The sequence below is a fragment of the Camelus ferus genome, chromosome 20, assembly GCF_009834535.1.
Source record: "Camelus ferus isolate YT-003-E chromosome 20, BCGSAC_Cfer_1.0, whole genome shotgun sequence".
Taxonomy (NCBI): domain Eukaryota; kingdom Metazoa; phylum Chordata; class Mammalia; order Artiodactyla; family Camelidae; genus Camelus; species Camelus ferus.
The window spans coordinates 11,165,341-11,186,138 of NC_045715.1; the positions used below are offsets into that span (position 1 = coordinate 11,165,341).

At 48.5% G+C, this 20,798-nt stretch overlaps 1 protein-coding gene across 6 annotated transcripts in view; it reads right to left on the reverse strand.

Annotated features, from left to right (window-relative positions):
* The window catches only part of ATXN1 (ataxin 1), a 357,282-nt gene that overhangs the window by 7,314 nt on the left and 329,170 nt on the right, over window positions 1-20,798 (reverse strand). For all 6 annotated transcript variants that reach the window (XM_032462534.1, XM_032462531.1, XM_032462529.1 and 3 more), the window contains one exon: window positions 12,798-14,862. In XM_032462534.1, coding sequence (XP_032318425.1) covers window positions 12,798-14,702 — 1,905 coding nt within the window. In that variant the 5' untranslated portion in view covers window positions 14,703-14,862. The remainder of the gene's footprint in view (window positions 1-12,797; window positions 14,863-20,798) is intronic.

The window sequence follows — 20,798 nt, forward strand, 5'->3', positions numbered from 1 at the left end:
TGGACAGTAACTACCATCAGTGTGGTGAGCGTGGTCACAGAGTGAGGCTGTCACACCTTGCACAGTACTCAGTTGTTGGAGGGCAGAGGAAAGGCATTGGAGAGGTGAGCAAGGAAGTCTTTCTGGATGAGGATACACTGTGCTGAGTTTGTAAAAATAATGGAACTGGAATCGAGGAATGGTCACAAGGGAAAGAATCTCAGGGAAGCAGTGATCTAGGAACAAAGGCAAGAAGGTGGTATGTGTAGGGATTTGCACACTGGCCAGTGAAAAATCTTACTACTGCCATTAAATCAGGTTGAAATGCACTTGAGCTGTTTCCCCCAAGGGTATCCATATATTCCAAAGTAGGGCAGTTATGAAACCAAGGGGGCTCTGGGTAAGCCCGAGAGCATGGGGGGTAGGTTTCAGGGGGCAGCGAATGGAGTTCAGGGTACACCACAGGAGGGTGCTCTCTGGTGAACGGCAGTCTTTTGGGCTGTGACCCCCAAAGCACTGAACCCTAGAAGTGAGATGAAGCAGAAACAGACAGGCCCTCGCAATGTCTGAAGCTCAGATTTTCATCATCTCAGTCCCTAACATTGGATTAAGGTCTTGAGTTATTTCCATAATTTTTCAAATAAAAGATATTCAATTGAAAAAGGGGGAGAAGGCCCATGAGCAGACCTGAGGAGATGAATAAAAATCAGCAGGAACAACAGATAATATAAACAGACCCACAAAAGCTTCTGATACAGAGTCATCAGATATAAACTCTGAAATGACTAAGTTTACAATATTTAAGGAGATGAAAGACAAACTTGAGGATTTCGATAGAGAACTAGAATCTATTTTTAAAAGACCCAGGGAAATCCTAGGATTAAAAATAAAATACATCCACTAAGATCAAGAACGCAATGGATTTTTCCAACAGAATAAATATGGTTGAAGAGAGTCGGTGAACTGGATTCTTTAATTAGAGATTTAGAAGAAACAAATCCAGAGACAGAAGGATAGCTAATATACAGAGGAGAGGGTAAGAGACACGGAAGACTCACTGAGAAGATCTAATAGACACACAATCAGAATAAGGAGGAAAGAGAGATCACAGGACGGAAGTAATTCTTGAGAGGATAACAGCTAAGAATTTTCCAGTACTGATGGGAGACAATAAGCCACAGGTTCAAGAAGGCCTGACCCCTAAGAAGGAAAAATAAGAAAACTATGACCTGCTGAGGTGAGAATTAACTGCTGTAAATCAGAGACGGGGAAAAAACCTGTCTCCGAACAGAATCTACATTACCTCCAAATAAGCAACGATTAAACTCATAGCTGACTTCAGAATTAAAAAAAAAAAAAAAAAGGAATCTAGAAGACAATGGAATATCTTTAAAGTGCTGAAGAAAAAGAATTGCCAACCAAGAACTCTCCATCGAGCAAAGAGACCCTTCAAGAATGAAGGCTAAGTAAGGACATTTTTCAGACAAATAGTAATTGGAAGAATTCACCATAAACAGATCTGCACTAAAGAAAGTCCTTAAGAGTGTTCTTTGGGTAGGGGAAAAAATGAACTTAGATGGAAGTTTGTAGATGCAGGGAGGAATGAAGAGCAAAGAAAATGATAGATATGTGAGTAAATTAAAATAATATGATGGTGCCTCAGTATCCACAGGAGGTCGGTTCCAGGACTACTTATGGATACCAAAATTCAAGGATGCTCAAGTCCATGATATAAAATGGCATAGTATTTGAATATAACCTATGCATATCCTCCTGTGTACATTAAGTCATCCCCACATTACTTGTACTACAATGTAAATGCTATATAAATAGTTGCCTAGTGTGTGGGAAATTCATATTTTGCTTTTTGGAACATTCTAGAATTTTTTCCCATAAATGTTTTCAATCTGTGGTTGGTTGAATCCGCAGATACAGAATCCACAGATGTGGAGGGTAGACTGTATTGACTGAATACAATAATACTTAAAATATTCAGCTGAATTTATACACAGGCACACATACAGAAACACATAAGTAATTAAAATATCCCACCTTAAAAGTAGTAAATTTCCATGTAATTTCCATGGATTATGGCTTTTCTATTTAACCCACTTTTACCTTTTTTTGATAACTATGATCTAGTTTTAGACACACTTCTTGAATGATATACTTTATATGCTCCATGGAAGACATGAATGTTCTTAGAAAGAACTAGAATGAACTTATATGGAAGCCTATTATTATAGTGTGTGTGTGTGAACACGAGCCCATATAAATGTGCGTATTATCTGAGGAAAATCTCATTGTTCTGGGCTATCTTAATAATGTAAGGAGAACTAAAATTTCTTGAGGTCTACTATCTGTCAAGCATTTAGGTACACTTTACAAAAAGTATTTTGTTTAATGCTCATAATATGCTGTTGTTCCCGTTTTATAACTAAGGAACTAGAGTTTCACAGAGATTATGTGGCTTCTAGTGTCACGGCTATAAACTGATGGGCATTGGGATTTAATCCCAGTCTCTTTGGCCCCCAAACCCATTTCTATTTCCTACACTTCTGCTCTCTGCCCCGTAATACCACCAAAAGACAGAATTTCACGCTCCCACTGCCTCCAACAGTGGTGACTATTACTTGAAATAAACAGGATCCAATGACACGAGATCACGACTTTGTCTCATGATACAGAAAATGGTGACACAGCATCAGCCTTACATCTACTACACAATACTAGTCTCTGTAAGTGTGTGACGAGGCTAATTGCTCAATTACAGAACACACTGACATCACACATATATGTTTGCATAGACATGTGTGTAAATACACTTACACATTACAGCATCAGCTGGGGATGCCCGCTGAGTTCCAAGTGGAAGAACCAACCCGGAACTAGCTCCATAAATCCTGTCCCAAACCTCTTAGAGCCACTAACATCATACAGCTGAGCAGAAGGAACAAACCCTGCTTCCAGTGAGGGCCGTCTAGCTGCACTGCCTAGATGATCCCCTGCTCCTGGGCAGAGTCTCGCTGACAGACGGCCCCCCACCTCCTAAGGAACAGCCTCTTGCTGTGTGCGCCACATTCTACACACTCCTCAGAGCAGCCAATATTTCATGTCATGAAAATAACATCTAGTGTATACAAATCTATCTGAAGACTTCCGCACGTTGCCAAGTGTCTGCAGACTCATTGAGAAGAAACGTCTTCAACGTCTTTGTGACAAGTAATATTACTGATTATTCTGGAGGCTCTGACACAGACGCATGTGCTCCCCATTACATACCCCACAATGTTTGGGGGTGCTGTGAAAGCCCTTCATGACCCCCTCATCTCAGAACTCTGAAGGCAGGTCTTAGAATTAAAAGCTGTGAGGTGGCCGATAGCTTCAAACACTCTACCTAAAAATTGATGAAAGAAAAGTGACAAGGATAGAGGAGATTATTTAAGAAGTGTGCTAAAAAGAGCTGATGATAATGGAATTCATTTTAACCCGGACAGGTTTGGGGAAATCTGCTCCACTGCTTTCAAGCTGGCCTTTGGTCCCTTCCTCCTAAATGCTGGCTTTGTCTTCCCCGCACAGAAACTGGGAGAAGGCGCCACGCCCTCGCCTGGGTCCAAAAAACTGGGAGCAAGAAAGTCAGCTAACCTGATCACCGTAAGCCATGGACCGGACAGCTCAGGCCGCGTGTTCTTTTCCTCCTAATTATTTAACCTCAATAATATTTATCCTCACAAATATTTTTTCTAATTACTTAGCCTGAATTATCTAGACAATGCACTTTTTTTAAAGTCTGCACATATGTTAACTAAGTTCTTTCTTTGATAAAAATTAAACTCTTGTTGCATGTATCTCAAATGTGCCCACTGAAGTAGTCATAAAAATTCTATTTTTATTTCATAATTAGGTTTGTCAGGACATAAACATTCTTAAAGGTTAACTGATCATTAACAGTTAATGAAGAAACCACACTCGGGGATTTTTCAGTGAGGATATATGTGGTTGGGTCTGCCTGCTCGAAACTCCCTCGGAGAGGCACACTGCCTGCCTGATAATGCTGCTGATGCTAACGGGTACTGTTCTGGGTGTGAAACAGAGATGGCGAGGCCCTGAGACATGATGTCACTATAAACCAGAAAAATGAGTCTGAATTCCTTGAACCTGAGGCCCACGTGGGTCTTCCCTTTGGTGCTGAGAGCTTCAGAATACTATTAAGTGTTCACACTCCAGGCTTTGCCGTTTTAATAAAGTTTAAAATGTTCACTGAGCACCTGCTAACTGTTAGGGACTCACCAAGACCTAGTTCCTGCCTTCAGAGGGGAGCCAGAGCATGCATGCAGAACAAGTAACTTCACCAGGGTATGTATCTGGATACCGGCAGCCTTGCTACCTGGTGATGTCCACCTGAATGTCTACTGGCAACTGAAACTTAACGTGCCCGAAACAGACCCCCTCACCGTTACACCCCTGCCCACTGGTACATCCTGGGTTCCTCCCCATCTCCAGGAACGGCATTTCCTGTCTTCCAGTGTCCGAGTCCATGGCCTGGACCTCATGCTTGGCTCGATGCCGTCTCTCATACCACACACGTCCAAATCAGAAGCATGTCCTATCGGGTTTCTCTTTCACATATATCGAGAAGAAACCATTTCTCACTGCCTCCAACACCACAGTCCTGCCCAAGCCAGCGTCTCACCAGGAGGAAAAGCCACCAGGACCCAGCCCGGCGTGGGCTGCATCCCACCCCCTGCTCCCTGCACTGAACGTAGTGACACCAGTCTCCTCGCCAGTCCTTTCACTCCAGAAGACACTTGTGTCTCTGGGTCTGTGCATCTGCTGTTCCCTCCATTTGGAATCCTTTTGGTCCTGCGTACTGTCCCCTCCGGCTCCTCTTCTCTGAGAGAGCATCACCGAGCACGCTATTTAAGACAACGACCCTCCACCCCTATTTCCCTTATCCTCTCTGGGCTGCCTTACTTTTTCCCACAGCACTCATTATCTTTTGATGCATTGTTTTCTTTACTTACATATTTGTCTGTTTCACTTCTTCCCATAAACTCCCACAGGACTCTGTGTTCCATGGGGGCTGAGACAGTGTCTGGTTTGCTCCCTGTTCTATCCCCAGGGTGCAGAATACCTCCTGGCACGTCATAGGTGCTCAGCACACACCTGGAAGATGAGTTCTGTGTTTGCCTCTCCTGTGTAAAACCACCGCAGTGGAACAACCGGCCGACAGAGGTCAACGTTTAGATGCTGGAGAGGCTCTGCCCGTCCTTGCTTCCACCAGCCAGGACTCAGCTGGGCTCAGAGTACCCCCCCCCCCCCCCCCGGGAGAGGGGCAGCGCCCTTCCTGGGCCCTGCTCACTCCCTCCCAGGCAGCTTTCTGGGCCGAGTACAGTAGCTGCCTCGCTCCGCGTCCTCCTGGTGGGCGCTCAGCTCAGCCTGATCTCACTCAGTAGCTGCCTCGCTCCGCATCCTCCTGGTGGGCGCTCAGCTCAGCCTGATCTCACTGTGTCGCACTTCAGTTGCTCCCTCTCCACTCCTGAGGCTTCTTCCTGCTCTTTCAGCCGTCCCAATACTTAATTCGCTCTGTGACCTTGTCGGGGTTCAAACAATGTCTGATTACACCCCAGTGGAAACACATTCCTGGGGGCAGTACCAGATAAAATCGAAGCATGTTGTTACATAACTCCTGGCAGCTCAACACAGCCCTTTTTTTTTTTTCATCCCATAAATACATCCTCTTCCAAACACTTTAAGCAGTCCAGAGGATGAAATGGGAGCATGAATAGCCTTTGTCCTGGTGTCAGCTTGAGACCCCTCTGTCCTTCATCTCCGGGCGCCTTGTATCCAGAACCTCTTTGTGAGGGGCAATCACCTTCCATCCTCCTGTGCCCTTTCCCGCCCTCCTCCTGCAGCTGCAGCCACACCCACTGCTCACCGCTGCTCCCAAGAGAAATCTGCCCACCCCTCCCTCCCTCCAGCCCCGCTACACCAACTCCTCTTTTAAAATGGTCACCTCCGACGTCTATTCAGGATGGAGACACCAAGACAGGGAGGCAACACCTCCTCACTTCTGGGCTGATGATTATTTATTCAGTGTTGCCTTCCTGATCTGGCTAATGACTGCTTGTACCATCATCCTTAGCTCCTCCATAAGTTCAGTAAATTTCCTTTAGCAACTTGGTTTGCTTTATCTAAACACTGTGTGTATATACACATATTTATGCTGTTTGGTTGTACTTTTCAACCATAGATTGGTGCTATGTCTACACACACACACATATGTATATAACACCAAAAACAAGATACAAAGGAAACAAAACGTCTGTTGTTTAAATTTGTCTCCCTTTTCCTTCACAAGAATCCCTGTTTTCACAAATGTGAAGGGCATCTGTTTTACAAAACATCTTTGCTCGATCCCATCCGAAATGTACAATTTCTGCCCGTCTCCGGGAGCAAGGACATGGCTCAGAAGCTGGGTCTCTGACTACGTCTTGCTTTTGGTGAAATGGTTACGCTGAGAATTCCTCACTTTGTCTGCAAGTGAAGTTCCTGGTCCTGTTTCACCTGGAGAGAAAAGCCAGTCTGTTTTCCCTGAAGGGCAGTTTGCATCACCACATTCTCCACATCCAGAAAATCTGAAAACCCTGGAGCAAAGATTAAGGGGCTAACAGAGGGACCCGTGTACTTAGATGTTGAAAACTCATTAATGAAAGCAGTCACACCTCTTCAGTCGAGCGTAAGAGAATCTGCGAGTCTTCTATTTAAAATACTTAATCACGTTCTCGCTCAGCCTGACTCAGTCTTTGGTGGGAGCGTTTCAGGCTGTTCATGAAACTCACAACCCAGCGCGTAGACGCCTCCGAACACAAACCGCCCGTGTCGCGAGCTGGGCTCTTCTCACGCTGTCGCTTGGCTCCCAGAGCCTCCACGGCGGGGAGGCCCCGCGGGGCCCACGTGGCAGGTGACCGGGGCAGCTCTGGGGCACACAGGTCTACCCCACTTGCCTTCTCTTGGGTCTTAACATGTGTGCTTCGAAGAACAAGGACGTATTATTCAGTGCTAAAAAGAAACGAGCTCTCAAAGCCACAAAAAGATATGGAGGCATTTAAGGAAATGCCCATTTAAGTGAAATTGCCAGGCGAAATGGCTACACACTACAGGAGTCCAACCACGTGACATTCTGGAACAAAACAGATGTAAACAGATCAGTGGCTGCCAGGGGTGTGGGGTGGGGAGTAGGACCCATAGGTGAAGCCTGGAGGATTCTTACGGTGGTTGAAGCTATTCTGTAATGCTGGATACGTGACGGTACACACTTGTTACAGCCACAGAACGCCCAGCACGGCGTAAACCTTAGTGTGAAGAATGGACTTTAACTTCTACTAATGTGTCAATATTGGCTCATCAACTGTCACCCATGTTCTACACAAACAAAATATTTCAATCTTGGAAAACTCTAGGTGTCTAGGAACTCTCTCTACTTTCTGCTCATTTTTTTGTAAACCTAAAACTACTTTAAATGATACAGTCTATTTTTTACAAAAGCTACGAAAAACAATGGTCCGAGAGAATCTGCTTCAGTAACTAGGATCCCCAAGTTGGAGACACTTGTATCACACACAGGCTAGACGGGAACCTGATTCTTCTTTTTAGGGAGGTGCACGAACACAAATGTGTTTGAGACCATTTCTCGGCCGGAGCCTTTCCAGTGTTAGAGCCGAGAGGATTTTCCCCAGTCACCGGACCCCGGCCCAGAGATGAGCTCTGCACCGAGGGCAGCCACCACCTACTCCCTGACTCATCAGGGTTCATTTCCACCAACCCCGCGTGTAAAATCTTTGACAAGCGGGTCTGCCCTGGCTGCTAAGGGACTCTCCAGGCCTGTGTGCTGCTTGCATCAAGGCTCTGGCTATTTTTAGGCAACAGCTAATCCATTAAACACGTACTGCTGCCACTGATGCCTCACAGAACACAGCAATCAAATTAAAAAATAGTGGAATGAAAGAAAAGCCATTGGCAGACCTGCACTGAGCATGTCACTAAAACACAGTCTTGAGTGTGTGTGCGCGCGCGCGCACACACACACACACACGGACCACCAGGAGAAGAGAAAGGCACTGAATATTAAGCGAACTACCAAGGAGGTAAAAGGAAGCAGTCACCTCGGGAATTTGGGAAGCGACAATCCTCATAACACAGAGCCCAGCACTTTGGAAAGGAGCAGCCAATGATGAGCATCACCCCAGAGCACCTCACGAAAAAGTACTACAGTTCTGCTGAGCAAATTCTGTGTCTTCCTCAGAAGCGCTCAACCTGGGGGGCACCCATAAAACATTGTTTTCCGGACAGAAGCCAAGGGCTCCCCAGGTAGGGGAGCAGGACGCTAAGATCCTCTCTATAGGAGAGAAATGCAGGAGCCCCTGTTTTAGCGATGGTCCTCTTCCTGATGTGCAGGGCTGGACCATCCAACCATCCTTCCAGTCCAGCTCACACTCAGAAAAACAGATGGTATTATATGCACCCAGGCTAGCGTGAGGTCATTTCACCTTCCTTATAGGAACAGTAGGAGGGGTGCTCCTGGGCCACTCATGGGAACACATCACCGGAAGACAGGCCGGGGAAAAAATGGCTTATTGTGCTCACTGGAAAAGCTCAGCCTTCTTCCGAGACTTTCCTAGGCTGTCTCTCCTTCCATAAAACTCTTTTTGTAGAGCATGAGCCTTTTATTTATCTTTCAGAAACTAACGTTTCTCTTCTTAGGGATGAAGTCACCCACACTGAAGCAGGGAAGGGAAACCAGCGTTGGCGAGGGCCTACTACGTGCTCCATCCTGTGCTGGTTCCTTTGAATGCATTTTCTCTCATTCTTACAATAACCTTTACTTTTTGCACTACAACGAAAGCCGAATGGAAGGCTCACGTGTCACTTGCACCATGAAGTATTTGTCAATAACCTGTCCAAGATGTGCACAAGGTCCAGGGCTATGGCGTGGGGAGTGGTGGAGGAGAGATCCAGGCGTGGGTCTTTTTGGCTCCAGGTCCTGCATTTTCTAACCAGCTAACCTGCTTCCCACCCAAGCAGACGATGCTCTATCTTCATACTGAGTCACACCGGCTCCCACATTGATGCTAACGCCCGGGGATCCCTTCGGGGTCTCGCCACAGACTTATGGACTTGAACTTGGAGAATGTTAAGTGGTTTATATTTGGCAGTGAGGCCCAAGGGAAGCGATCCCGCCAGGATCACCAAGCTCAAGAGGACAGCGGCATGGAAGCAGTGACTCCTGCCCACCTTGGGTGGAAAGGCTACCTGTCCTTCACCAGAAGAGGAAGGAGACCGCAGGTGTCCACCCAGAGGCTTTGTGCGGTGCACAGAGCGCTGACAACACCTGCCGTGACCTTTTGCTTTCCCACTGCACAGGGCAGGGGACCTGGGATGCAGGGACATTTCTGGGTATGACAAAACCACAGGGTGGTGACAAATACGCAAAAGTACTTTTCTCCTACGCTGCCCCCTGTGGAGCTTTAGCCAGAGACCACCCTGGAGGCGCCTTCCCACAGTAATAATTAGGAATTCGGCTCCTTAAAATAAGCCTCCCAATGAAAACTCTGTGAGTTCCATACAGGATGAGCTCCCGCCTACGAGGTCCAGGTGCTTCATGCTTCATTAGCATGAAGTCAGGGAAGTTTCCCTTTACGTCCCTGACTCTGGTTTTTGGCTAGTGGATGCTAGTACATTTTACAAGGGCTGTTCTGCAAGGCGGGAAAGTGAAGGGTTACAAAAAGGAGAGGTGGCCCGAGAAAGGCTCTCCTATCAGGGATCATATGCCGGTTGGAGAGATGAGAAAAACCCCAGCTCTGGGAGGTCAGACAACTTGTCTCACCACCAACCAGACCCCAGGCTCGTGGCTCCGCCCACCAGCCCGTGCGCTGACGGGATGCCTGTGGTAGGCTACCTAGTCATGCATCCCCCTGGTCCTGCTTCTGTGGAGGATTCATGCCCGGGGCAAAAAGCCATCTGCCCTATAGAAAACCACCCCTTCCTTCCACAACTGCACCAATGAAATGTGTGATTTTTGCCAATTAACTCATATACTTAGCACATTTCTAAATCTCCCTGTGGGTGCAAATGCGAGTGCTTTCTAACGAGCTGAGAAGCTAGGACTGGTTCTCCAGGCCAGGGGGTGAAAGCCAAGCGACACTGAGGAGGGAGGGAAGCCCTCCGCCCTCGGAGGGTAAATTAAATCCAGACGTTCGTTCTCCCCAGCCCTCCCCTCTCTCCCTCTCGCTTTCTGTCTCTGATTCTCCACTGACTGCGCCTGGCACCTGTGGCAAACACAGCTGGGGGAGTATTTTAGCTGTGATGATGTCAGCCCGTTTCTGATAGGTTTCTCGCTCGGTAAAATGGATACATCATGGGTTGTGTCTGGGCCCTGCACTTCTGTTTCTACAGCCTGAAGCCCCAGCCAGCCCTTTTCACCAACCAGGGCGCCCTCCTGCCTGTCTTTGCAGAAGCCCTTCCCGGCGCGCAGCACAACCACACAGGGGCCGCCCGACAGCCCTGCGAACAGGCCGCGACAAATACGCTGCCTTCTCGTTTGCACCTTGGCTGTCAGCAAAGAGACTGGTGGTTTGGCTACAGGGAAGGAAATGAGACTTCACACATGGAAGCCGATTTCTCGATCGTTTAAGCGTTCATTCTGCAAAGCATTGAGCAGGGAAAACATAGAGAGATGCTTCCTCTCTAAGACCTGCCAGGTCGACTGGAAACCTGGAGGTCTGTGAAGTTCTCATCCGCGGAGGCTGCAGCGGCCCACGGATGCCGCCCACAGCTCAGAGCTGCTCTTTATTTAAAGTTGAAAGAGGTGCCTGGCAGGGCCAGTAGCATTTCAAAGTAACCCCTCCTTCCATGCCCACCTCTGTTCACAGGAACGATTAAAGGGGCTACAGAAAAACACATTTACTTTTCCCTTCTTGTTTATTTTCCATGCTCCACCTGGGGTGTGTTAAAAGACAACTTTGCTAAAGACAGCCCGTTCTTTCAACTAATACCCGCCCTCATCCCTGGAGGAAGGTGGTGGTGAGCAGCAACTACAGATGGGCAGTGGATTCTGAATAATGACGCCCTTTCCCAAATATCCTGCTTTTTGCTTTTTTTTTTTTTTAATCAGAACTTTGAGAAATCTCTCTAGGGCCTTACCAAAGCCCACAGTGACATCTCACCATAAAAAAGAAAAGTCTTTGGGACTAAAAGCTCCTGGCAACGCGGGCCCCCTGAGATTGTGCAAGGTCCCATGTCTGGACAGTCACAAGCAGTTCTGGAGAACACTTTGGAAAATCACTCTCCCCTCCCTCACTTGGTTTTGTTTTTTTTTTTTTTTTTAACATACTCAGAACAATGCAAACCATTAACTGGTTTGTCTTTGTTGTTTATTTTCTTGGAATGTCCCAAATACCAGCTACGCCATGACCATTTTTCGACTCATTTCAACCTGAAGGAGGTGCTGTCACATCTCAGTGTTTCAAAGTCCTCGTGGAACCATTCCCAGAGTGGGTGCGGCTCCACAGCCAGGGAAGTTCCTGGTCCGGGAGTCAAATCTGCTGGACTCCAAGCAAGCTGGGCAGTGAAACTGCTGTTTCATACAAATAGGTGGAATAAATGCATTCAAGCGATTTAAGAGACTGGAAAACAGTGGACTGAAGGAACTCATGGAAATTAAGAGAGTTCATCAAAGCTGCAGTTTTAACACGACTCAGCTGGCTGGGCTGCATCTGACCCTTGCCCTTGGGGCTCCTATTTACCAGAAGACCTAGGACAGCCCTGACTTTCCAGATTACATGAACCATGCTTTTTATTCTCTGTATCTGATGCTTTGATATCTTGGGGCCCTGCTAACTCTGAAGGGACTGCCCTCCCAGGGTTAGCTAATTACTAGAGATCACTAACAACTCACCTGCCTAGGGGTGTGTCCTTCATATGCAAAGCAAACACCCACATCCCAGCCACTACCTCCAAGGGGCTCTCACTCTCTAAGCCACTATCCACCTGCCCTAATCACCCCAGGGCCACATACCAGACACCAAGGGACAGCCCCTTATGCCCAGAAACTGCTCAAGTGATTCAAACTCACCAATCCCGTTTACCCTGCCTCCTTCCCAAGGAAACCACAAACCACAATAAAGGCTCTTGCCCACGGCTTCTCCTCTCTCCCTGTGCCTCCTGACGGACCCTGGTGCTTCTGCATGTTGTCTTGCATGGCTGGGCATGCCCCCTCCTCTTGGGATCTGAGTATAAGAAACTATCTTTTCTAATGGCAGTTTTATCTCATCTGTTGGCCTAAATAACAAAACCTAACAAAACCTACATTTTAAAACACGGATATTGGAATAAGATGTGGTGACTCTAGGTACCTAACGTTCTCATCCAGCACTGTCTCTTTTGGATTAAAAAAAAAAAAAGGCAGAATGACTTTTTAAAATGAGGGTTCCTCATCTAAACCACAGAACAACAAAAAAAATAACTTCAGTGGTGACTTTCTTAATTGTCCCAAGGATCGTACCCGACTAGCCCCACTCTAGATGCAGAGAAGTTAACTCATTACAAACAGTAGGTGCCTTGGTGCATTAGGGCTTAATTCTCTTAGAGAACTTGGCCGGGAAAGGTGATGTGTCTAACCTCTAGGTATACGTGAAATCCCTTAATCACCCCCACAGCACAGACAGGTCTGCCTCTTGGAAGAAATTCACTGGGCCAGAAAATGCTGAAGGCGGTGCGGTGGGGCGTCCCCGTACCTGCGCAACCTGGATGAATGTTACCTGTGCTCGGTGATCCCCGACGGCAAACTGTATCACTGCGACGCCCGGGCTGGGGCTGTCCTCGATCCTCTCCACGGTGCTGGAGTCGATCTTTAGGTCGCTGCTGATCTCTGCGCTCTGGATGAAGTCTTCCGTTTTTAAGTCCTCCACCTTCTTCAGCTCCCCGTTGGCCAACTGGATGATGGAGCCTTTCATGAAATAGGGAGGCAGCGTAGGGGGGGCTGCTGCGGGCGATGCCACGGACTGCACCACAGGCAGGTGGATCTGGGCCTGCACCATGGCTGGATAGGCGGCCTGGGTGACCAGGGCCTCTGGGCTGAAGTTCTCGCTCTTGGGAAGGGCGGTGGTGACGAACGTGTGAGGCACTGCAGCAAACTGGGGTGATGAAGTGACTATGGCCGAGGCCGCTCCGGACCCCTCCATGTCAGCACTGCCGACCGGGATGAGCAGGGGCTGGGTGCCGGGGATGACCAGGTGCTGGGGCAGGCCGCCCGCGTACGTGATTGCTTGCTGCTGGCTGCTCAGGTAGCCGATGACAGGCGGCTGGGTCCCCGCGTAGAAGGCCGTGGCCGGCAGTCCGACCGGGAGTGGCTCTGAAGCACTGTGTGTGGTCTGAATGACCGTGTGGGGGGACAGCGTGGCCACGGCGGCGGCCTTCACGCCTTCCGGGCCCAGGGCCTGTTGGGGTGACAGCGCGTAGGATCGGTGCCCCGGCTTCCCTAAGTGCAGGCCGCTTTTGTCGTTGAGGGTGGAGGGGGAGGCCTCCCGGTGCGTGACCTGCTGCACCTCCAGGTCGGAGGCAGGGGTGCCGCTGTTGGGCAGGACCATCACAGAGGCCCGCACCCCCGAGGAGTCTCGGCTGCTGTAGTCGGCGGGGCTGGGGTGGACCACCACGTGCCTGGACTCGTACGGGTGGGGGTGGGGCACGGACTTGCCGCCCGCCTTCACCAGGCCCAGGTCGGCCGAGGTGGGCGGCCCGTACCGGCGGCCCTTCTCCAGCTCCCCGTTCAGGAGCTCCTTGGCCTGCACAGCCTGCTGCAGCCGGCTGCTCTCGGCTTTCTTGGTGGCCTCGCGGGTGACAAAGTGGCTGCCGGAGTCGGTGTACTGCACGACGACCTGCGGGGAGGGCCCCAGGGTGAGCGTGTGCGGGATCATCGTCTGGTGGGGGTGGAGGTGGACGGGGAGGGCCGGCGGGGAGGCCGGGCGCGCGGCGTTCTGCGGAGAGCTGGAAATGTGCACGTACTGGTTCTGCTGGGTGGGTGGTGGGGACCCCGGGGGGAGGAGCCCCGCAGTCCTGCCTAAGTGCTGCTGCTGCTGCTCAGCCTTGTGTCCCGAGGCTTGGCTCAGACTACCCATGTTGGCCAGCAGAGTGGAATAGGCCTCCAGCTGGGAGCGCTGGGATGGAGTGGCGGCCCCGGCGGCAGAGGCCACCGCACTGGTGACCGGGCTGGCCGTGGGGGAGATCAGCTGGGAAGGGATGAAGCCGGCGTAGGGCCCGCTGTACTGGGAAGACCCGATGAACTGTAAAGTGTGCGGCAGGTGGGCGTACTGCACGGGCGACACTGGCGCCCCGGACTGCGGGGGCGGGTACGCCGCGGGCAGCGTCGTGGTCGCCGGGACGGACCGGGGCGCGCTGGGCGGGGAGTAGTCCAGCCCCGCGGACAGCGCTTTGTGTAAACCTATTCCCTGTTGTAAACCGAGCTCCGCCGGGGGCCCCGCCGGCCCGAGCCGCCCGCCCGCGTGGCCCCGGCTGCCAGCGCTGCCCGGGAGCCATGCCACGCCCTCCGCGCGGTGGTTGTCGCTGGGCACGGCCGTGGCCTTGTCCTCCGAGGGCCGGCTGGTGGCGGGGATCTCGCGCTTCTTGGGAGGCAGGCATTCGTTGCTGCGCTCTTGGTTGGATTTCATTTTTCGCCGTCCCCCCTCCACGGTGACTGTTTCACTGTCTGGCGGGCTCTGGTTTTAGTCTGATAAACGGAAAGTCACATTTGATTTCGGTAGGGGATCCAGGCTCTTCATGAGGAATCATCTCCCCGCGGGTGCGATCCGCCAGCAGCCTCTCTGGAATCTGGGAAAACGAAAGGATGGGGACAAGGGGAAGAAGGGAGAGGGAATCAGAACATGAGCACCGGAAAAGACCGCCCTGCGCGACAGTAACACTAGGCTTCTGGTTTCAGTGGGAATTCCAAACACCCTCCACGAGCCCCAGTGTCAGAGCAGGGCAAAGGCTGGCCGTGTTGGATAGCACATCGGGAAGACTATGAAGACACGGAGCAAGTCAAAACCTTTGGATGGATTTGGCAACTCTCCTAAGACATCTCTCTCAATACCCTCTCTTCTTCTTCTTCTTCTTTTTTTTTTTTTTTTCTCTCTTTTCTTTTTAGAGGGCAGATAGAGAAGTTTCTTAGTTTCCCTTCCAGAAATGCTGGTCCCACTCCTCATCTCTTTGCTACCTCACTGGACAATTAAAAGGAAGCCCACAAGGAGGATGAGGACCAGTGAAGGCCTGCAGGACCTGCCCTCTGAGCCGGGCACTGGGAGGACAAAGTTAGGAACTGGAGACTCCTGTGTTATCTATGGTTCCTCCTCTGCCACCAGCACTACTTAAAGATTCCTCTGACTCTGGGTCCATTCCTGAATCTACGCATAATCTCTTCCCCAACACACACACAGGCCAACTCAGCAGATGCAGCCCCCAATAACCCTGTTCTCCACAAGTTTCCAAACAATTTCCTGTACAGCTACTCATATGGTAACAGAAAGCCAAAAGGAATCTGTGAGACAGTTAAAACACCAATGAGGTAACGGTTTTAAAAAATGGAATCATCAGGCTGATGCACTGAGGGTGCCCTGAATGAAGGTGACATGCTTGCTTCATGCCTACCTCTTCTTTTTCTTTATAAGTGGTCTTTGAATTTTCTCTCTACACTCTCCACCCCTTTCTCCTTGGAAAAGGCCAATCCACTCTTAGCCCCAGAGATGAAACCTCTGCCCAACCAATCAGGCCTGTGTGTTTCCACCTGGACATCCAAGTAGTGAGCCTGGAGCCACTTCACATGGACACACGTCTCAGTCTTTCAGGAACCACCTCACTCCAAGTGACCACGGGCAGACAGACATCCACCTGGCAAGAGGCGATCATCAGTGGAACCATCAGGAACCAGGCTAACAGGCAGCAGATGTGAGGGCTGCCTACAGGCGGGTGCAGCTGTCTCCGTGGGCAATGAATGTCAGGTGCTGTGACCCCGGGAAGCGGGGGATGGGGCTCTGGGAACCCCAGGCCCTGAGTTTTAGCATTTCTCCTACCCAGACCCCTCTTCTCTATGGTCTGAGGTTAAAACAAACACAAGCAGGCAGCAGTCTCTGGCATTTGAACCTTGTCCACACCGAAGCGATGGCAATGCCCCTTACTTATAACACAGCTCTTTTCTCTCTGCCACCCTGTGCTCCCCTCCCTGCATCAGCTCGTCCCACATCTCTGCTTGACAGCTTACACTTCCCCACTCTCATCTGAAACTTTTTATTTTTGCAAAGTGATTTAGTGGCCCTTATTGGTTTGGTTCCACATCATTAATGAACATTATGATGAAAGGACAAATGACATATACAAAAATTCTCCATCCTTCACAGTTGTGACCAGGTATTCAGGAAGATAGAGGTTTAGAAATCTGGTTTTTCAATCCAAAGGGCATTTCCGTAAGAATAAGGCATCTTACATGGCAAGGGAGGCACTTTCAAGACTGGGATGGAAACAAAAAAACAAACAAAAGAAGAAGATCTAAAATATTAACGCTGAAGAAATATCTGTGTCAAAGGAGTAATGTCAATTATTTTCCCTCATGACCTAGGGCTTTATAAGTCCCAGATAACTATGTTCTGTGTAGCCATCTCTTGTACGGCACGTAATTTACACCCCATAGTGCAAATCAATTAAGATGACAGTGCTGTTTTCAAAACAATGATAGAATAAAATTAAACTGCAAAAACAGAAAACAGTTGCCCATTTTGGCTGCTTAAGAAGTACTGATAACGATCTTTTATCTCTAGATTTCAAGTCACTCTAAGAAAGAGAACTGTATACACTTTGACATTCCCATACCGACTAGCAAAGAAAAGTCATTTAGGGGATGTACTGAAAACAAACTGCTCCACGCGCCCCCTGCTGGCTCTACAATAGCACTGATCTAATAAAACCTCACAGGATTTCATTAGGGATGTTCAGGCAAGAGGGGTATGTCAGAATCCGGAATGAGAGTATTTGCATATAGTAGCCCAGCCAGTAAGGGAATAGGTTAATTAGCCCACGGCAGCTCCAGGGAAGAAGAAAAAACAGCAGCATAAAAGTCCTTTCAAAGCCAAACAAAATGTCAAACACATTCCGAAAGAGGTCTATTAGCAATGCAAATGTAAAACTGTCTGTACGACCAAATGCATGAGACACAAAACTAGAAAACCCCACTGAAGGTACTTTTTAAAAAAGAACTCAGCTTTAGTGAATTTGAAAAAGAATGCTGGCTTGCTCTTCAATAGTGCCTTGGTTTGTACACACTTTTATTTGAGAGACACTGGCTTAGTGGGCCCCAAAGATCTCAGTATAGACTTCGTGGCTGGTCTTCTGCTCATGGACCGCTAAGATATACTGGCCTTAACACACAAATCCAAATGTATTCTTCTGAAAAGCTGTCCACTGATAAACATCTTTTCCAGTTAAGACTAATGATAAATCAAAGATACAAAGATTAACTGGAGTGACCCGGGACCAGACTGATACAAATTTCAACTTACCCTCCTCTTAGATTTAGAAAGACCACGTCTCCTATTTACAAGTGCAGCTTAGAGGATTCGGGGCTCTTTTGATTCCAGGGCATGTGTCTCTTCTGTGTGCTTCATTAGCTCTCTGTACTAGCTGTATCTCCCACCAGGGGAAATCATTGTGAGGGTAGGGACTGTCTTGCTGTATTTTCAGTGAATCACGAGAGGGCGCCACAGTACACCACCGTGTCTCTGGTACACTGGATGATAATTCACGGGATTAAAAGAATGGAGAGGTAAATTATGAAGGTGAAAATACAGTAGGGAGAAGGAAGGGAGAGAGGAAGACTAGGGAGAAGAGAAGAAAAAAGTGGAGCGGGATGTCTGCTTTTAGGGTCTCTTTCTAGCTGTAGACAAATGGCCACTGTGTCCCTAATTGTCATCTCAGCGCTGAAACACACCAGCGGCTCAGCAGGGCGCTGAGATTTCACCTCTGGGTGTACCTGCCACGACAGAAAGATTTCGTGGAAACATGGGGCCACATATGGTTATAGAAATGCTGTTATCAAAGAGCCCCGTATGCAGAACATATGTTTAAACATTATGATTAGGAAAAGGAAAGTGAACAGGAATTAATAAAAGCATCAAGACAAATTTATTTAGGGTTGACTAAGTACGGTTTGCCTGATCATCACTGTTCTGAATACATTCATCTTTAGCATCTTTATACCTACATTTCTCTCTCTCTCTCTATCAGTGTTTGGAAATTTAGCTCAGTGACATAAGGCCTTGCTCTTCCAAGTGTGGTCCTCAGACCAGCTCCCCCAGTAGCTTTAGAAATGCAGAATCTCAGGCCCCACCCAGACCTCCTGGTTCAGAGCCTGCATTTCAACAAAATCTCCAGATGACTCCTATGCATAGCAAGGTGTGAGACACTCAGCTTGTACTCAGAAGCTCCTGAATAAAGCAAACATCTCTAGCCTCTTTCTAATGGAGCAGATGCTGGGAAACAAGCTAGATGCTGCCAGCAAACAGCACTGATGGAGCCTCGGACATACGCAGCTAATACTCAGGTAGAACTCAGCGGCTGACTTTGGGGTCACCTTGACCACCTAACACAGTTCTAAGTAGCAGATGCTCCTTTCCATCTTCAAAAACTATGGGAAAACACACTTTAAAAAGGCTATCATCATAAATTTTTATATATGACTCAATCACCTCTAGGAAGAAAAACAAACTTTAAGGAAGCCCCATACATCTATCTTTGCTAGAATTCAGAAACCCCCGCCCTCCCATTACCGTGGATTCAGATGGTTTCAGAAGTGATCCCCACGGACTCTGAGTCGTGTAAATAACAACCAACTGCTTTGAATGGGAGACATGCCCAGAATATGATAAAGTCTTAAAATGCATAAACCGGGTTGCTCTGACCAGCACCCTCCATCCTGTGAGTTCCTCAGCTTGAGTGAAACCCGTGACTGGGTGGCATGTATGTCTATGCACAGCAGAGGCATGATTTCGGTTTCAAAGAGGAGGAAATGCAGCCTGGTGAGCTTGGGTCAATTCTGGAAAAACCATATGACCACTGAGGAGACAGAACACCTGGACCTGGTGGGAGAGGTCACTAGGACACAGGAAGGATTCTTCAAGTCCTGACATGCAAATCTCTTGTTTTACTATATTATTAAACAGGAAGACCTGTGTCGTGCAAGGGCAGAAGGCACTCCATTTACATTGAATATTAAAAAACAGGTCTGACCCTAACATCCTTGGGGTTTCCAGGATGGAGAAAGACAGGCTGGATGATAGGATAATTAGTTACCTTCATGGCTGACTGAACAAGCATGCCCCCAAAGAAAGTGGATCACATATTCATTCATCAAACACTTACTTTGTTTCCAGTACATACAGTGGACCTCAACTGTTCAATGTTAGTGTGGAGCAAATGGTATGCCAAAACTCTATTTTTAGTTCTATTCAACATTTTATTAGTATTTTGGTTATCATATTTAGAGGTAACAGAAAGCTGGAATGGAAGCTCCATGTATTACTGCAATTAATATCCAAAGATACCTTGAAAAGCTAGAAGTGAGCGCACAAAACCAAAAAAAAAAAAAAAAAAAAAGGAAAGAAAAAAAGAAATTAAGATTAGTAAGAATAAATATAAATGCCCTGCCCTGGGTTTCAATAGCTCAGTTAGTCTAGTAGCAGGGTTAGAGAGATTGGGCATAAGTCAGATCAAAGAGCCTAGGAATTTTCTGTTTGACTATCCATTCAATATGAACCAACAGTCAGGTATGGTGCCTACAAGTTGGTGTTAACTGTAAACTTCATTTTAAAAAAAAAAAAGCACAATGTTCCCAATAAGGTAATAAACAGTGTCACAGTATTTGGCAACAGTAAAGCCACAAAGCACTGAGGCAGGAGGACACTGGCAGGCATGTCCAGGGTGGGGTGATGGGGTTGGTGGGAGGCCTGGACTCAAGACAGGCAAGTAACAGCTCAGGCAACTGGAGGGTGTGGTTTGGGGAAGGATGGAAAGAGCTGGAGCAGAGGTGCAATGCTCAGATCCCTACAGGGCCACCCGTGGAAGGCAGAAGAAAAGAACTGAGCTCCAAATTACACTGATACACAGCTGACGCTTGAAGAACATGGGCTTGAACTGCACGGGTCCTACTCACATGCGGATTTTTTTCAATAAATACACTACAGTACTATGCAATCTGTGGTTGGTTGAATCCATGGATACAAAACCATCTACACAGAGGGCCAGCTATGGGACTTGAGCATCTGCATCTAGTGGTACACACGGGAGCTCCTGGAACCAATCCCCATGGATGCTGAGGGATGACTGTATACGCAAGAAATGAGAAAGTAATCAGAACAGTTAAAATGGGCCAGGCCGCCTCACGAGGTGGGGATCCCTGTGTCTCCCAAGCGTTGAGGCAGAGTTTGGAGACTCCAGCTGATGGCCTCAGGTGGGAAAGAGGCAGAACCCGTAGGGATGAGCGGGACAGACCATGCCCAGGGCGGCCCTGGGCCCCACATGGCACTAATCGTGGGCTTGGGGGCGTGGCACTCAGTGTTAGAGGCTGAGCTGGTTAAAGAAACGAGATCAAGCTCTTCCGACTTCACAGGCAAGCGAGCCCAGGACCCCTAGCACCACACAGCACCAAGCTCAATGCGCCCACCTGATGGTGATCCGGCTCGCAGCAGAGCTGAAAACCCAGCGGGGGATCCTGCACGGGTCAG